This window comes from Onychomys torridus, chromosome 17, assembly GCF_903995425.1.
Source record: "Onychomys torridus chromosome 17, mOncTor1.1, whole genome shotgun sequence".
Taxonomy (NCBI): domain Eukaryota; kingdom Metazoa; phylum Chordata; class Mammalia; order Rodentia; family Cricetidae; genus Onychomys; species Onychomys torridus.
In genome coordinates, this window is record NC_050459.1 from 62,100,440 (window position 1) to 62,115,936 (window position 15,497).

Below are 15,497 nucleotides of genomic sequence, written 5' to 3' on the forward strand. Positions count from 1 at the left end.
GGCGCGCCGGCAGGAGCCGGCCACCATTGGCCGCCGGGTCTGCGCGTCATCGCCGCTCGCCATTGGCCGTCTCCCACGCGTCATCACCACGCGCCCGCCGACGCGCCCGCAACCACGTCTCCGGCGAGGGCCCCACCCCACTTGAAAGCTTTTCCGAGAGAGGCGGGTCCGAGCCCGGAAGGCGTGCCGTGGGCCCGCGCGTGCGCGAAGTGGCTTTCCACGCTCTCCCGTGGCTGTCGGGGCCCGGTGAGCGGTGCTGGGAGACGCGGACCCGCCCACTTGTGGCTGTGGAAGCGGGGTGCCTGCGGCGCGGACAGGATTAACAAAATATCTTTTAGGGGAAAAGAAACCTTGGGACGACGCCGGGTCCTCAGAAGCTGTGCGGTAGGTGTCACCTTCCCTTCATAACCCTGGGCCGAGCGCCTTCTGCGGCGACACTGGTCTGCAGAGCCCTGGTGGCTGAAGGCTGCTGGCGAGACTTTAGCACCGTGATTCCGAAGATCGTGTGCCTTCAAGTGCTGTGGGAAAAGAGGTGTTCCGGTCCTTTTAGAAAAATGTATTCATGTATGGAGGCGGGACATGGGGGGTCACACATATGCAGGTGATAGGAGGACTTGAGTCTGTTGTCTCCTGCCCACCATGTGGGTTCAGGGGACCAAACTCATGTCTTCTGGCCTCGCAGCAAGCGTATATCCGCTGAGCCATCTCGCTGATCTCAATATTCTCATTTACAATGTTTTCATTAGCAGTTTAGAAAATGGCAGCCTAACTGGATCCCCTGATGGCTGGGGGTGTCTTTGTAGCTCATCCCTGTTCTCGAAGGTAGACCATGTGTACCCCCCACCCCACCCCGGGCTTGCTGGATAGTCTACACAGGTGTAGCAGTCCCTGAGCGTTGGGATCCCAATGGTAAGAGGCCTGTCCCAAAGCTTGGGTCTGAGAAAAGAAGCGGGTAATAGGTGTACCCTAATGCCCTCCAGCTAAGTACACAGCCCCTCGTCACCAACTGAGTACAAGTGGAATTAGGAAGGTAGCCACTAGTTCTTTGGAAAGAGCAGTGTCAGATAGCCACACTGACTTGTTTTGGTTGCTTTTATCTCACTGGATTTGGTCCTGGCAACTTTGTATTAGCCTTTTCATCTCACAACAGAAACATGTACTCAGTGAACACTGAGTGAATACTGAGTGGCTCAGGGCCACACGGCTGGGTTTCACCTCCTCAAATGGCCCTTTAATGGGAGTGAGACCATCTTGCACCAAACCCCAGAAATCCCCACTGGCTCTCAAATTGTGATTCTGGGCTGGCTGTGGTCCTGAAAACCAGGAGGAAATGTTCTAGGACTTGACCTGGTATACCTGCTCATCTGTGAATTAAGCAGATATGGATAAGGTGACCTATCTCAAGAGTGAAAAAACAAAACTGGAAACCCACTCTTGGCTTATTGATTTTGGAGAGGGGAGGAAACAGGATCATTACTTTGTAAAGGAGGAGAAACCTTAGCAACTAGCAGGTACCTGTCAGGGATGGAGGCAGCCTTGGGCCTGCCTACAGCTGCTAGCCCAGGGTTAGAGCCAGATAACAATTCTGCACATCTGGGGCCATGCCATGTCAGAAAGTACTGATGGGCAAGGAAGGTATCACCAGCTACACTACCTGCAGGAGGTGGCTTCTCTGGGTGGGCAATGAGGTTGGCCCCAAATGAATGAAAAGCAGGTAGAGAGACCCTGACTGCTGCCACAGAAGCAGGCTAAGGGGATGCCACCAAGGCTGGGTGTGGCTGTGGGCTCCAGGGACTTCCCCAGAGCGGGAACCAGGAAAGACTTAAGTACAGTGTAAATGAGAAATGATTCCAAAACTGGTTTGTGCAAATGTTTTTTTTTTTTATTTCCACATTTATATCACAAGGTGTCCACTTACTGGACCAAATAGCAAAGTTGCTCCCTTCTGCGCTGACACAGAAGTCTAGGTACTGTACATTCACTAAGGCTCCTTGTTTTTGCAAATCGCGTTTATGACAACCATAAGGCAAACGAATCTAAAGGAATGGTTATGAGTGTTTCCAGCGAACAGACGGCTCCCCCTCGAGGGCCCAGCAGGGCAACTCACTCCAGTAGCACCCTCGGGAACTTTGTGAGGTTGGGGGCTCTAGAAAGATGATATTTTCTAGAGATGTGAAGAAGAAAAGAGGAAGAAAGGAAGTCATTTGGCTGGTGGTCAGGTGGAAAAAGATGAAATAAACGAGAAAACTGAAGTTTCTGCAGCATTTCTTTAAGAACTGGGGTTGAACTGAAACCATATACAAATGGGTGGGCACCTGTGCAGTGTGGGTGAAGCTGGCCCACCCGCCCGATGCCAGGGCTCACCACAGCAGAGAAGCTTCTAGCGCACAACACGAGGGAAAAGAAAACACTGGCTTGGCAGAGGCCGGAGAGTGGCTTGTACCTCAGACATACCAGAGCCAAAGAGCAGGAGATGCAAAGATGAGATGTGCGTCTGTTGCTGTTAAGGTAACCTCTCCCACAGGGTTCCTGTGCCTGCCTGCCACTGAGGTCCCCGCCTTCGGTGCTAGAGGGGTTCCGCACCACTTCTGGGGTGGGGGACTAACGCTTCATAGCTGGCTTACTATAGTTCTGGACTCCCTCTGCCGTCTGCCCTCCGAGCAGCCCTTCCTTTGCAATCGTTAGTAAACTGGTAGCAGCATTTCACAAAAGGAGGGTGGAGAGCGAGCCTTGTGCCCGCCCTCCTGGCTGGCCAGCCTAGCCCCTGCAAGGTGGGAATGCACTTGATGGCCAGGCCAGATGCTCAGTCCAAGCAGACATAAGGCAGAATGTTCAAGCGCCCATCGTCACCATGCGGGTCGAGCGATATGCACTGCGTCCAGTCATACCAATTACCCTGTGTGTCCTCACACCCGTTCACCCCTGGCCACTGCTGGCCCTGGATTCTGTCCAGATCGTCCTGTGTGACCTCTCGAGTGAGCCCGGGGAGGTCAGTGGGCGTGGGTAGTGGCAGCAGCACATGGGGCTGCCGGGCCCCTCGCCGACTGCTCTCCTCCTGCTTCAGGTACTCGGCCATAAAGTGGTGCGCGCCCGGGGTCTGCGCCCCCGACGATGACAGCAGGCTGCTCTGGCGGCTCAAGTAGGACTGGATGATCTCGTTGCGTGACAGCTCCTTCCAGTTCGTCTGCTCAAAAGGACTCTGGAGGCTGGCCTTAGCCTCTTGCTGGTCCAGCTCTGTCCTAGGTGGCTGCTCTGTGGATACGGGGCTGTCGGCCCGCACTGGCTCTTTCTGGGTCAGAGGTTTGATCTGTCTTGTCATAGGGTCAAAGGTGAGCTTCCGCTCTTTTAACCGCACAGGTTTGACGCCTGCCTCAGCCACCTGCCCGTCTAAGTTCACCGTGTAGTCTCGAGGTCGGTACCTCTTTTTCTTTTTGCTGTCCGAGCCGCCCGAAGAGGCAGCATCACTGTCTGCCTTGGAGGAATCTGGCGACAACCCAACCCTGCAGGCTGGCCCTGTTAACCGCGGGTGGCCCTCGGGCTGCTCTGGCCAGTGCACAGGGCTCTCAGCGCTGGACAGCAGCTCCACCCGCCGCACAGGGGGCGTGGATGGCTGAGCCAGTGGGAGTGGGGACGGCACCTGCGTGGTGTCCAGTGGTTGGGGGCGTAGGGAGGGACTGGACACGGGGCCCTTAGGTGTGTACGAGCTCCGCTGCCGGGCAAAGGAGCCTTCATGCCGTGAGTTCCGGGGGCTGAAGGAGCAGCGAGAGGCACCCCTGGGATGGGGAGGGCCTGGCGGCTCATCCACCCTGTCCAGCTGCTGCACCTGCGCAGCTTTGGTCTGCAGGCAGGGCACGGGGGGCTTGCTTAGGCCAGGGGAGCTGGGACGCGGCCGCACGGCGTTCACGGGGATCTTGCTGCTGTGCTTCTCGTTCTCGCTGGGCTCCAGGCGGCTACTGTCAGGGCTCATGTGCCCACTGCCATCCAGGGGGCTGGGTAAGCTCTCTGGGCTCCCACTGATCCCGTTGGTGGGGAGAGGGGATGCATTGGGGACTAGAGGGTCAGGACTGGCTTTGGAAACTTTGTGGGGTGGCCCCGGGTGGCCCAGGTCACGCTGGTCTCCCCTGCGCTTACGGCTTCCCAACCTGTCTAGCCGCTGCCCAGGGAGCCTCTGGATGTCATTCCGATTCTTCAGGTCATTGATGCTCTTGGGGGCACCGGCCACTCCCACCTCTGGCCGGCAGTTGTGTGCGCCTCCATTGGCAGAGCCTGCAGCTCCTGCCAGTGCCCGTAGTGCCACCTCATTCTGGTGCACAGGCTCGATGAGCTTCTGCCAGCTCCGCAGAAGCCTCTTGGCTCGTTTGGCCAGCTCCTCGTTCTTGGTTTTCTTGCGAACATCGTTGATGAGCTTCCCCAGTCGTGTTTCCTACAACCAAGAAAGTGACATGCTTATAAAAGAGGGACAAGCATGTAGGACAAGGGCGCTTACCCTTCTCTGCCCGTCCCCCAAACTGCCAGCTTCTTGGATACAGCTTGGGAATGTCCAGCACCGTATGTAGCAGCATGAATCCTTACATTTGGGTGCCAGGGGCTTCCTCAAAAGCAGGTCCACTGGTTCCTGGGACCTGCAGAGTCTGTACCATTGAGGTCACATGGCTGCTCTGCCAGGGTGTCTGGGTGAGCACATTTCACAGCCTAAGACCTGGTCCCCAAACCAGTTAAGCACAGCTCAGGCCATGTCCCAAAATGCTAAGGTGTGCAGGGTATGGGAAGGAGCCCAGCTGTGAGATTAGAAGCCTTCATTCTTGGAGAGTCCCATGGGAAGACCAATGTCCTGGACACACTGCCCACTGGGTCCCCTGAAGGACTCTACGAGCCTAAGCCACAGGAAGAAGCTGGCTGGGGACTACCCTCACCTCCTATTCTGCCCAAGGCTGGGCCAGGGCTCTTACCTCCAGTGCCTCTTTGGTGATGGGGTATCTCTCCAGGCTGGAGATCACTTCCAATACTGTCACCATGTTCCGGATCTGAAGAACAAGAACCAGGTTTCATCAGCTCAGGGCTTTGCAAGGTGCCAGCACTGCGTACCACCAAACCCCATCACCAACTCCCATATGCACACACTCACCCACCCATTGCCATCTGGGTGTTATGAAAAGGGATCTGCCCCTGGTCTGACAAGACAGCTTTGCTGTGAGGCTCCGGGGTAGGGGCTGGAGGAATTACCACATATAAAACATACAAAGTAGCCTCAGAGGAAAGCAAGATGAGCACAATAAACCAATCAACCTGATGCTGACCTTCTCTGAACAGCGTAGGATGTCACAGACTAAGACGCATGTCACATGGTCAGCAGGAAGGCCTCCAGAGCACAACACCTGAGCAGCAATGCAGTCCAAAGAAGGTGAAAGAAAGCCTGAGACACTGAGAGAACTACTGCAGAACAGGTAGGGTCGGCACTAGCTCTGAGCTTCACGGTGACAGTGATGAGTCCACAGGCTCATGTTTGGGACTCTGCTCTGAGCCAGCCCTTCTATACACCACTGACTTGTCCAAAATCATGACAGGCTCATAGGGCAGGTGCCAGGACTGTCGTTCCAGAGACACTGGACCGAAAAGCTTTGACTGATGTGACCGGACACTCTAGAAGCACAGCATGGGCGAGAGGAGCTTAAGAGGAGAGGAGCCTCCAGAGCAAGAGGACATGCAGCCTTGGTGTACCCAGGAGGACTACATTTGAGAGAGCAGACATCAGCAAACACAACAAAGCACACACATGGAGCTCCCTCAGAAGGACCAAGGAGATCGCCAGTGAGTGGGTAGGACTGCTGTGAAGCATAAGGACCAGAACCCATGTACCTGCCAGGTGGCAGGGCAGCCCACCTGTAACTCCAGCTTTGGAAGGGAAAGATGGGGTCCCTAGAGCAAACTGGCTAGTAAGACTAGTTGTGTTGGTGAGCTCCAGGTTCGATTCAGAGACCTGGTCTCAGTGAGCAGGTGGAAGGGTGAGTGATAATTATTCCAGCATCAACCTGGGCCTCCTCCTGCATGTGTGCACATATGCTCCACACACATGCACGTGGAAAAATTACCTCAGTGAATTCCAGACCTAAAGGGCAAGCTAAAACCAAGCTCTAAAAAGTTTGCAGGAGGGCTGGGTGGTGGTGGCGCACGCCTTTAATCCCAGCACTCGAAAGGCAGAGCCAGGCGGATCTCTGTGAGTTCGAGGCCAGCCTGGGCTACAGAGTGAGTTCCTGGAAAGGAGCAAAGCTACACAGAGAAACCCTGTCTCGAAATAAAAAAGTTTGCAGGAGGATCTGCAACTGTGGGATGATGGTTGCTCCTGAAGGGTCCAGAGCACCAACTATCAAAGAAAACTACTGACAAGCTGAACCTGTCAAAATGAAGTTTCTCTGTTTAAACACTTATCAGGACACACACATACCTACTTGGTGGGTAATCCACCTGCACACTTGAAGAGCCCCACAGGGTGGTAGTGCCATGGCACTGCAGGTTCTTGGTACCCAAGCTGACTGGCCACAGTCCCAAGCCCTCTCCATCCTTCCTGTGCTACACATTGACAGCATACAATATCTATCACCTGCAACACTGGGTCACAAGGAAAAAAGCACATCCCTAGGCAGAACCAGGCACACACATACTCATTAGGCCAGGCCAGTCACTCAATGTCCCATTGGCATGCACTCTCTACATGGCCTCGTATCAGTGCTATGGGTCACTTCGACCCTTCTCGTCATTACAAATGGGGCTGCAGTCCATACCCCTGTAGACTGTTCCTGGGTACCAAGCAGTGGCTCTAGCACTTGGGGGAGGGGATGTCAGCTAGCCCCAGGAGGGTGCTCCACATGGCGCACCACAAGCAACCCAGTGACCAGAAGATCAACCTGCACGTCAGTGGTGTCAGTCTCCTGCTGCTGCCCTGACTTCTGGCTAAGTCCCAGCATGTTTTGATTACCTTGCCCACCCACCTGCTGAAGACTCTTGGAGATCCATTCCCTACTCATACAGGTCCAGATCCCTATTTTCTTACTTGCTGTCACCTACGTGCTGTTTCTAGTTTCAGGGACACCATGTCCCCTGCTCCCAGCCCTCCCTCCATCTTCAGTGCCAACCCTGGAATCCTGATCACATCAGTTCTCTCACTCATATGGGTAACCCAGAATTGTTCCGGTCCACACCTTAGTCATGTCTGCCAGGTGAGGTACCAGGGGCCCAGGTTGGTTCACAGACCAGAAGGTAGACTGTAGGCCCCAGGCATCCCCAGCCTTTCTAGTCTGCCTATTTACAGCTGAAGGTAGCCACCGTGCCTCCTTTCCCAGGGCTCTAACTCCTGGGAGAGAAGCTGTAGGACCACAGAGTAGACAGCGGTCCTTACACTGTCCAACAGCCTTTTACAAGGCATTGCTCTATTGACAAACCAGTCCCCTCCATGGGAACAAAGGCCTCCACTTATGAGATTTTGTCTGGGGCTAGGTCCGTAAACACATCCAGATAGCTGTTACAACACCGACTCTGTTGCTCCAGGGGTGGGTGGCCTGCCTAGAGAAATGGCTCCTATACTCACCTCTGTCATGAGACAGGTGGGATTCCATGCAAAGAGTGTGCTATGAGGAGATCATCCCAAGAGAAGACAAAGTCAGCGTGCCCTGGCCTGGGATCTCCGTACCGCTGAGCTCCTGAGCTTGCTCCATGGCTTCATCTCCACCCAGTGACCTCACCCTGGTATATTTAGAGCCCTAGGTCCCCACATACTCCTGATCAGCAGTCCTTGCAGAGAGGAATCTACCCAAGCCCTAGTAGCCTGGCAGCACAGAGCGTCCTTGTCCTTGGACAGATATCATCTTGCTCGTAGACAGGAGGAGGGGACAGAACACCTAGGGGAACTAGGTGTTGGGTTGGTGCATCAGAAAGCACCAAGAAATGCAGAGCTGTGCACAGACCAGCCAAAGTGCCTACACTTGGGGTTGTGTGGACCGAGGTTAAGGGGCCTTGCAGAAAATGCCATGTCCTCTGTGACCCCTTCAACTGAAGGCCACTCATCCAAGGAACCACCTGTCACACCTACAAGGCCCACTCTGGAGTCAGCCCAAGTGGACAGGGCAGGCTAACCTGCCGAGGTAGAAAGCAAGGAAGGAAGAGCTGAGGAAGTGATGTGAGCTGGCAGGTAGGTTCAGGTGCTCCACTACTAGGACAGGGCTTTCAGGGCTAGTCCCCTGCCACCACCGTAACAGACCGCTCGTGTGTTTCCTGTTCTTTATATCTGCGTGTCAACACTCCTCCATTCACCTCACAGGTACTATTCTGACTCTGCTTGGGGAACCCCTGGCAATGCCCTAAAGAACAGCTTCAGGGTAGGTGTGTGGCTCACAGAGCCCATGTTGCAGGCCTGAGGGTAGTGCCCAAATACTCCCAAGCTCCCTTCCAAATGGCTCTACCATCAGGAGACTTCAGGCACCAGGCCTTGAGCCATTCACTTGTTCATCAGATGGACAGATACATATCAATCTATATTTCCTTAGCAAGCAGTGTGGCCAAGCCTGCCTCCCCCTCACTTCCCTATCATTGACAGGCCCTGTCCATTCCTTCATCTGCATTTCTGGGCACCCAGTGTGGTGCCACCTGCCTGTCACAGTGACTCAAAATGCCCATGGGGAGGCACATTTGCAGTGGCCAGCAGGGCACCAAGGAAGCAGGTGGCATCCCTGTGGTGGCCATACAAAGGTGGGGCAAGCAATCACCACAGGCCCAGATGAAACATGAATATTCATGAATAGAGCCTTAAGGAAGAGACACTGGTTCTTTGTCCCCCTTCTAGGCTGCCGTGAGACGATCATGCTCTAGCACATGCTCCCACTTCAATGTATGGCAAGGAAAAAAAAAAAAAACACCACCACCAAAACATTTTCCTCCTGTTCAACTGACTGTGCTAGGCTAGGCATTTTGTCATGGTAACAGGAAGCTAACATCTCAGGGGCATATACTTTAGTATCGGGCAGGGACCAACACTACAAGAATCAAGGACACAGGGTTGGGGATTTAGCTCAGTGGTAGAGCAAGCACAAGGCCTTGGGTTCAATCCTCAGCTAAAAGAAAGAAAGAAAGAAAGAGAGAGAGAGAGAGAGAGAGAGAGAGAGAGAGAGAGAGAGAGAGAGAGAAAGAAAGAAAGAAAGAAAGAAAGAAAGAAAGAAAGAAAGAAAAAAGAATCAAGGATGCAAAAGACCCTCACCTTCATTCCGCATGAGACCACAGCCTGTGCTGACTCACAACTTCTGCTAGGCAAACCCATGACACCTGGAGCTCACCTCACTGTGAGTCTGAGGAAGAGAAGCAGGCCAGGCAGAAAATAGCAGGCCCAGCATTGCCAAGTGCCAAAAATGGCAGGTGGCATCCATCAGAAGCAGAGACTGCTCCCTCTACTTTTATGCTATAGTCTCTCTGGCTCTAAGAAACTGGGAGGTGGAGGTACAGTGAGTCTTACCTGCCAATGCCTCCAGGCTATGTGAACTCAAGCCACAAGGCTATCCATCTGTGGGGACTCCAAGAGCACCTCATTGAACCCTGAAGGCTCCTAAGCTCCTGAAAGACCTGAGCCAAAAAGTACAGCAACCCCGGGAGTTATGGCACTATGACAGCTTACCAGGGCTCAACTAGAGGCAGGTCTCCTGCACCGCTCTAACAGGATCCAAGAACTTGTTGTGTGCAGGGAGGGAGAGGCCTGGCAAGTGTAGGAAGGGTATCTGCACAGCCTTGGCCAGGCTCTTGGAGCTACAAGCCCAGCAAGGAATTGGCAAGCTGAGGGATGAATGAGCCTTCGTTTCTGACCCAAAGGCAAAGGGTGTAGTAGAACGTTATTTGAAGGTGTGTTACTTTTGTTTATGTTGCATTTGTTTAACTCTATGAAGCCGTGTTACTGTGCCTGTCTAAAACACTTGATGGTCTAATAAAGAACTGAACAGCCAATAGCAAGGCAGGAGAAAGGATAGGTGGGGCTAGCAGGCAGAGAGAAGGAGAAAATTGGGGATCTAAAATCTAGCAGCCAGAGAAGGAGGAGGACTCCAGGGGCCAGCCACCCAGCTACACACACAGCAAGCAACCGAGTAAGAGTAAGATACAGAAGAGAATAGGAAAAGCCCAGAGGCAAAAGGTAGACCGGATAAATTAAGGAAAGCTGGCTAGAAACTAAGCCAAGCTAAGGCTGGGCGTTCATAAGTAGTAACAAGCCTCTGTGAGTGAAATTTATTTGGGAGCTGGGTAGTGGGCCTCCTAAAAAAGAGCAAACAAACAAAAAAACCAAAAACCCCAATGACAAAAGCATTTGCAACTACTACTATCATGTGGTACATGAGGTCAGGTGGAGGACACCAAGACTGCAGGGGTCTCATGGAGGGTGTGTAAGGCAAGCCACCTCATCCTGTGGAGAGTGCTGCCTGCCCAGCCCTGCCTTCTGCCAGCTGTTCTCCACCATCCTTGGCTGGGCAGTAGAAAGTGGAAGACCAGGCTATCTTTGCACACTCCATCCCCAGCAAAAGCTTGGGAGTCTGGTGAAAAGGAAGCCCAACAGGAGAAGTCTAGCTTCACATGGTGAGTCTTGGCTCTGTGAGTAGAACAGCACCATCAGAATCCTACTCCGGGGCTGTACTGGGACCTGAGAAACGACTACCCACGGGGAGTTTCCAGCCACAAGTTGAAACAGGGAACTGAGACACCAAGACTTAAGAGTTCCAGTGTCCCCACAGGTCAGCTCACCACTCCTTCTTCTCCCCAGCTAACCAAAATCCCCGATGCTGGCAGTTACCATTGTACTCCTGAGGCACTGGCACTAATGGGACCCAAGGATTGTACAGCTATTGTACAGTGGGAAAACGGGAGTCCGTGAAGATCAGAGAGGTCCACAGGGACCACAGAAGGTAGAAAACTCTGGCTTCCCACTGGCCCGGCACAGGTTCTGCCCACAATGCACAATTTGCTTTTCTGAGTATGCTGGGATTCATCCAGCTAGTGTGCTAGCACCCTGAGATGTATTCACCCCAACCTGCAACAGCAGAGAAGTACATAGTTAAGAACCCCTTGAAGCCGAGTGAAGCCCCTCCAGCTGGTCTCAAGAGCTATGTCATTTGCCTCAAGGGCTAGTGAAGAACCAGAACCAGGTAGATCCCAGCCCAGGACATGCCTGATGGGATCCCAAAGCGATGGCCTGAGAACCTGCTGGTGGCCTAGTGTCTCACCATCTGGCCAGTACTCCCAGGCACTTCCTGCCAGCAGCCCCTGCAGCCACATCTGTGCAACACAGTCCTCAGGACCTGCCCAGCAGCCTCGGGTGAAGCTTTAGCACCAACATCCTTTGAAAAAAACCAACACAACACGTCTTTATGGTTTTATGGTGTCTTTTTTCCCTTTTTCTTTTAATTAAGAATGGTCTAGACAAAAATTTATAAAGCCTACTGAACTCAAAAGGCTCTGGAAGTGTTGATCAGCAAGCAAGCTGCGCCTTCCAAGCCAAAACAAGCCACAGATGGCACCCAGAAGCAGGCAGTCTGTGAGCCTTCAGTGTGCTGTGCACTCCCTGCTGAGGCCGGCACTCTGTCCCCCAGCTGACACTGTTAAGGACATCTGTGAATGGAATGGGTGCTGCAGGACACACTCTGGAAGAAACAGTCTCTGGCTTTTCCTTGGCGTATACCTGTATGAGCCAGGAAGCCTGTTGGGGTGCATGTCCCCAGTATTATCAGCTTCGTGAATCATGTGACCTCCTGGGATGCCTGGTTAAGGCAGCTTTCTCCATTAGGACCCAGTGGGTGACTCAAACTCGAAGCTTCTTAGGACAAGGACAGTGGGGCACAGCCCCACAAGCACTGCCAGCAGTTATAAAAGCCTTTCCCTACCAACAGGACCCACCTGCTTCCCAAGGGATAGCCAGCACCTAAGTAGCCTGTCACCATCTAAGTGGTCCTGCCTGCTCTGAAACAAGCAAGAGCACTGGCAGGCAGAGCATGCCACCACACGCCACAACTTGGCCAAGGAGATGAGGAACCCAGCCTGGGTCCAAGCAGCATGCAGACCACCCACTGTGTGCTATAAAGCACCCCAGAAAGAGGAAGTCCAGAGCTTGGAACAGCAGAGGCTGCTATCTGCATGCACAGCTAACCTCTTCAGCAACAGAAGCTACCTGAGAGCCAAGAGAAAGGCAGGGGAGGCAGATCTGTCTTCACACAGCATCTACAAACTGCCCCTCCCCTTTGGCTTTTGGTCAGAAACAGAGAAGCAAAGGAGATTCTTTAGACCATGGGTCTAGTCCACAGGCCCTTCAGGAGTGCACTGAGCTGCCCCACATGTCATCTGTGAGCTGCCACCACTCCACCCATGTGACTGGAAAGCTTGCAAGCAAGGCACAGCTTTCTATTTCTACCATCAATCCTTGCAGATCCTGGTGACTGAGTGTCTGAGGACAGAAGGCTGGGTGAGGCTCCTCCACTTGGCTTCTCTCTGCTAGGAAGAGCTGCTAAGAACACCAGCTCCAGGAGACTGGAAATGGTGTTCCCAACACCAGGGAAGGGAACACAGTACTTGGACCACACCTTGTATAGAAGGCAGATCTCAAACAAGATTGAGCCAGCTTTCCAGGAACTGTTAGGACGCAGGCTCCCGAGCCAGCTGAGCACAGGCAGTAAGGTTGTCCATACACCTGGCCTGATCAGGAGCAGATGGTGGGAGCCACCTGGCATCCTGCACCAGATCAAAGCAGGACCAGGCACCCACCTGAGCCCAGCTCCTCTCCCAGGAGCCTGGAAAACCACAGACAACATGCTGTCCACTACTTGGGCTGCTGCACCCACAGGAACCAGGTATGAACTCCAGGGCAGCTCACACATCATACACATACACATAATATTATTTTTGTAAATAAGTTTTACAGCTTGTACTTTTTTGAAGGATTTTGTACTTTTAAAAGTTGTTTCGGGGGCTGGAGAGATGGCTCAGAGGTTAAGAGCACTGACTGCTCTTCCAGAGGTCCTGAATTCAATTCCCAGCAACCACATGGTGGCTCACAACCATCTGTAATGAGATCTGGTGCTCTTCTGGCCTGCAGTCATACATGCTGTATACATAATAAACCTTAAAAAAAAAAAAAAAGTTGTTTTGGGCTGGGCGGTGGTGGCACATGCCTTTAATCCCAGCACTTGGGAGGCAGAGGCAGGTGGATCTCTGTGAGTTCGAGGCCAGCCTGGTCTACAGAGTGAGTTCCAGGAAAGGCGCAAAGCTACAACAGAGAAACCCTGTCTTGGGGGAGGCGGGCGGGCGGGGAGAGTTGTTTCAAATAACCTACTTGGGAGCCAGAGAGATAATTCCCGACTTTTGTGTGAAGGTGTGTGCTTGCAATTCCAGCGATAGAGGTGGGGTACAGACAGGTCCCCTGGGGCCAGCTCCAGGCTAATGAGACATACTGCCTCAAAAATGACAACAACAACAATAGGTGGTTCTTCCCTGATCTCCACACGCATGTGCACATATTCATTCCTGTACATGCACAAACACCAACACACAGCTTGTTAGCTCATTGTGGTGTTAACATGCCTGTCATCCCAACACTCAGGAGAAGTACAGTAGTTAAGTCTAGCCCAACTACAGAGAGAGACCCCCATCTCTAAAACATGCAGGTGAGGAGTGCAAGAAAACAAACAAAAATACAATACCAAGCTGGAGAAATGGCTCAGCAGTTAAGAGCATCTGTTCTTGCAGAAGACTAAGGTTCTATTTTCCAGCACCCACATGGTGGCTCAAAACTATCCATAACCATTCAAAAGGCTCCAACACCCTCTTCTAACCTCAGAGTACAACTGGCACACACATGAGACATACATGTGAGTAAAACATTCATAAACATAAATAAATCCCAAGGGAGGCAGAGGCAGGTGGGTCTCTAGGACTTTGAGGCCAGCCTGGTCTACATAGCAAGTTGCAGGTTACCCAATGCTATGGAGAGACCCTGTCTCAAAAAATAAAAATAAATCAAAATAACAACAAAACCCTAAACATAAGCTATTCTGTGTAAATCCTGCAGTCTAGAAGGCCACATATCTTATGAAGATGGAGGGCTGCAGCCTGCACCCCAATGGACCAAGGTCTGAACAGTGTCAACATTCCCTGTCTCCCTAAGACAGAGGCACTGAGTGCACCACACAGTTCACTGTCCACCCACACCTGCTGGGGTCAGAGCAGGAGGTGACCCAAAAGCAGTCTGAAGGCATCATACAAGGCACTCTCTTGGCAGCTCCCTGTCACCTCCTGGAAATAAGCTGCATTATCGGGGCAGACAGGCAGTGCTCAGGGACCAAGCACCAGGAACTGCACCCAGCAGGACATGTGTCTCTCCATACACCAGGATAGGATGCCAGCCAGCCTGGCTCATGACCAACCTCACCTGCTGGCCCTGTGTAGTTGGCACATACCTGCCTCCATGCTGTCAGTGTCTCACCAGGAAAGTCAGGACACTTGTGTGAACAAGCAAGGAAGGAAAGCAGGAGAGGTAACAGGAGATGGAGCAGGTGGCTATCATCTGAAAAGCAGGGTAAGTGGGTAGAGTAAGGCCAAAGGGAAAGCCCAAACCACAACAGACAGACAGCATAGGCCAGCAAGGCAGCTGGCCCTGGAGAAACCCAGTTGCTGGGAACAGAGAGAACCTGCCTCACCACAGCAAGACCACACATACTTGTCTCCTCCCTGAGAGCAGCTACAAGAAATGATGGTCACTTCTACTCAGCTCCAAACAGGAGGTTTGAGTGCAATTAGATAAGAAAAAGACAGAAGAGGCCTTCCAAACAGGAAAGAGGGATGACTATCATACCTTGAGAGCAGATTAGTCCTTGGGAAGCTCTTAGGGCATCTGAGCAGAGCTACAGGCAGGTGTTTCCACCACAGGATTGCAAGTTACAGACTCCAAGCCAATCCCTACTGACAACAACAAGGAAATATGAAGGGCCCAAGAGATGACTTGGTAGGTAGGTAAGGGTGTGTGTCACCAAGCTGGACAACCCGAGTTTAATCCCCATACCCACAGGAGAGAATTGACTCCACCAAGTTGTCCTGTGGTCTCCACATGTGTGCACATGCACAAAATAAACGGACAAATTCTTTAAAGAATTATCAAGATAAATATCTACAAATGAAATTCACTACATGTAAAACCTCAACACTGAAAACTTGCGGACACAGCTGAGAAAATAAAGCAGAGGTAAGCAGTGCAGACACCAAGGTTCTGCATCACAACACTCCACTCTCCAAAACTCAAGATCAATGTCAATTCAAGTAGATCTTTTGAAGAAAGTGGCACAATCATTCATTCTGAAACTCACATGGAGACTCCCTGTCCACTCAGTCTGACAACCTGCTGTCAGCCCCAACTCCTTCTGATTATTCTCTGACTTAAACACACTCATACACACGCTGAATTGCATGCACACCCCACAGAAACCAACAAAAAC

General features: G+C 52.5%; 1 protein-coding gene across 1 annotated transcript in view; it reads right to left on the bottom strand.

The window, feature by feature from the left end:
- Window positions 1-1,848: 1,848 nt before the first annotated feature.
- Window positions 1,849-15,497, bottom strand: part of Med26 (mediator complex subunit 26) — a 45,476-nt gene continuing 31,827 nt past the window's right edge. Inside the window, exons 2-3 of the mRNA XM_036166936.1 lie at window positions 4,950-5,024; window positions 1,849-4,423 (exon numbers count right to left, since the gene is read on the bottom strand). Of these exons, the coding sequence (XP_036022829.1) occupies window positions 2,804-4,423; window positions 4,950-5,024 (1,695 nt within the window). The 3' untranslated portion in view covers window positions 1,849-2,803. The remainder of the gene's footprint in view (window positions 4,424-4,949; window positions 5,025-15,497) is intronic.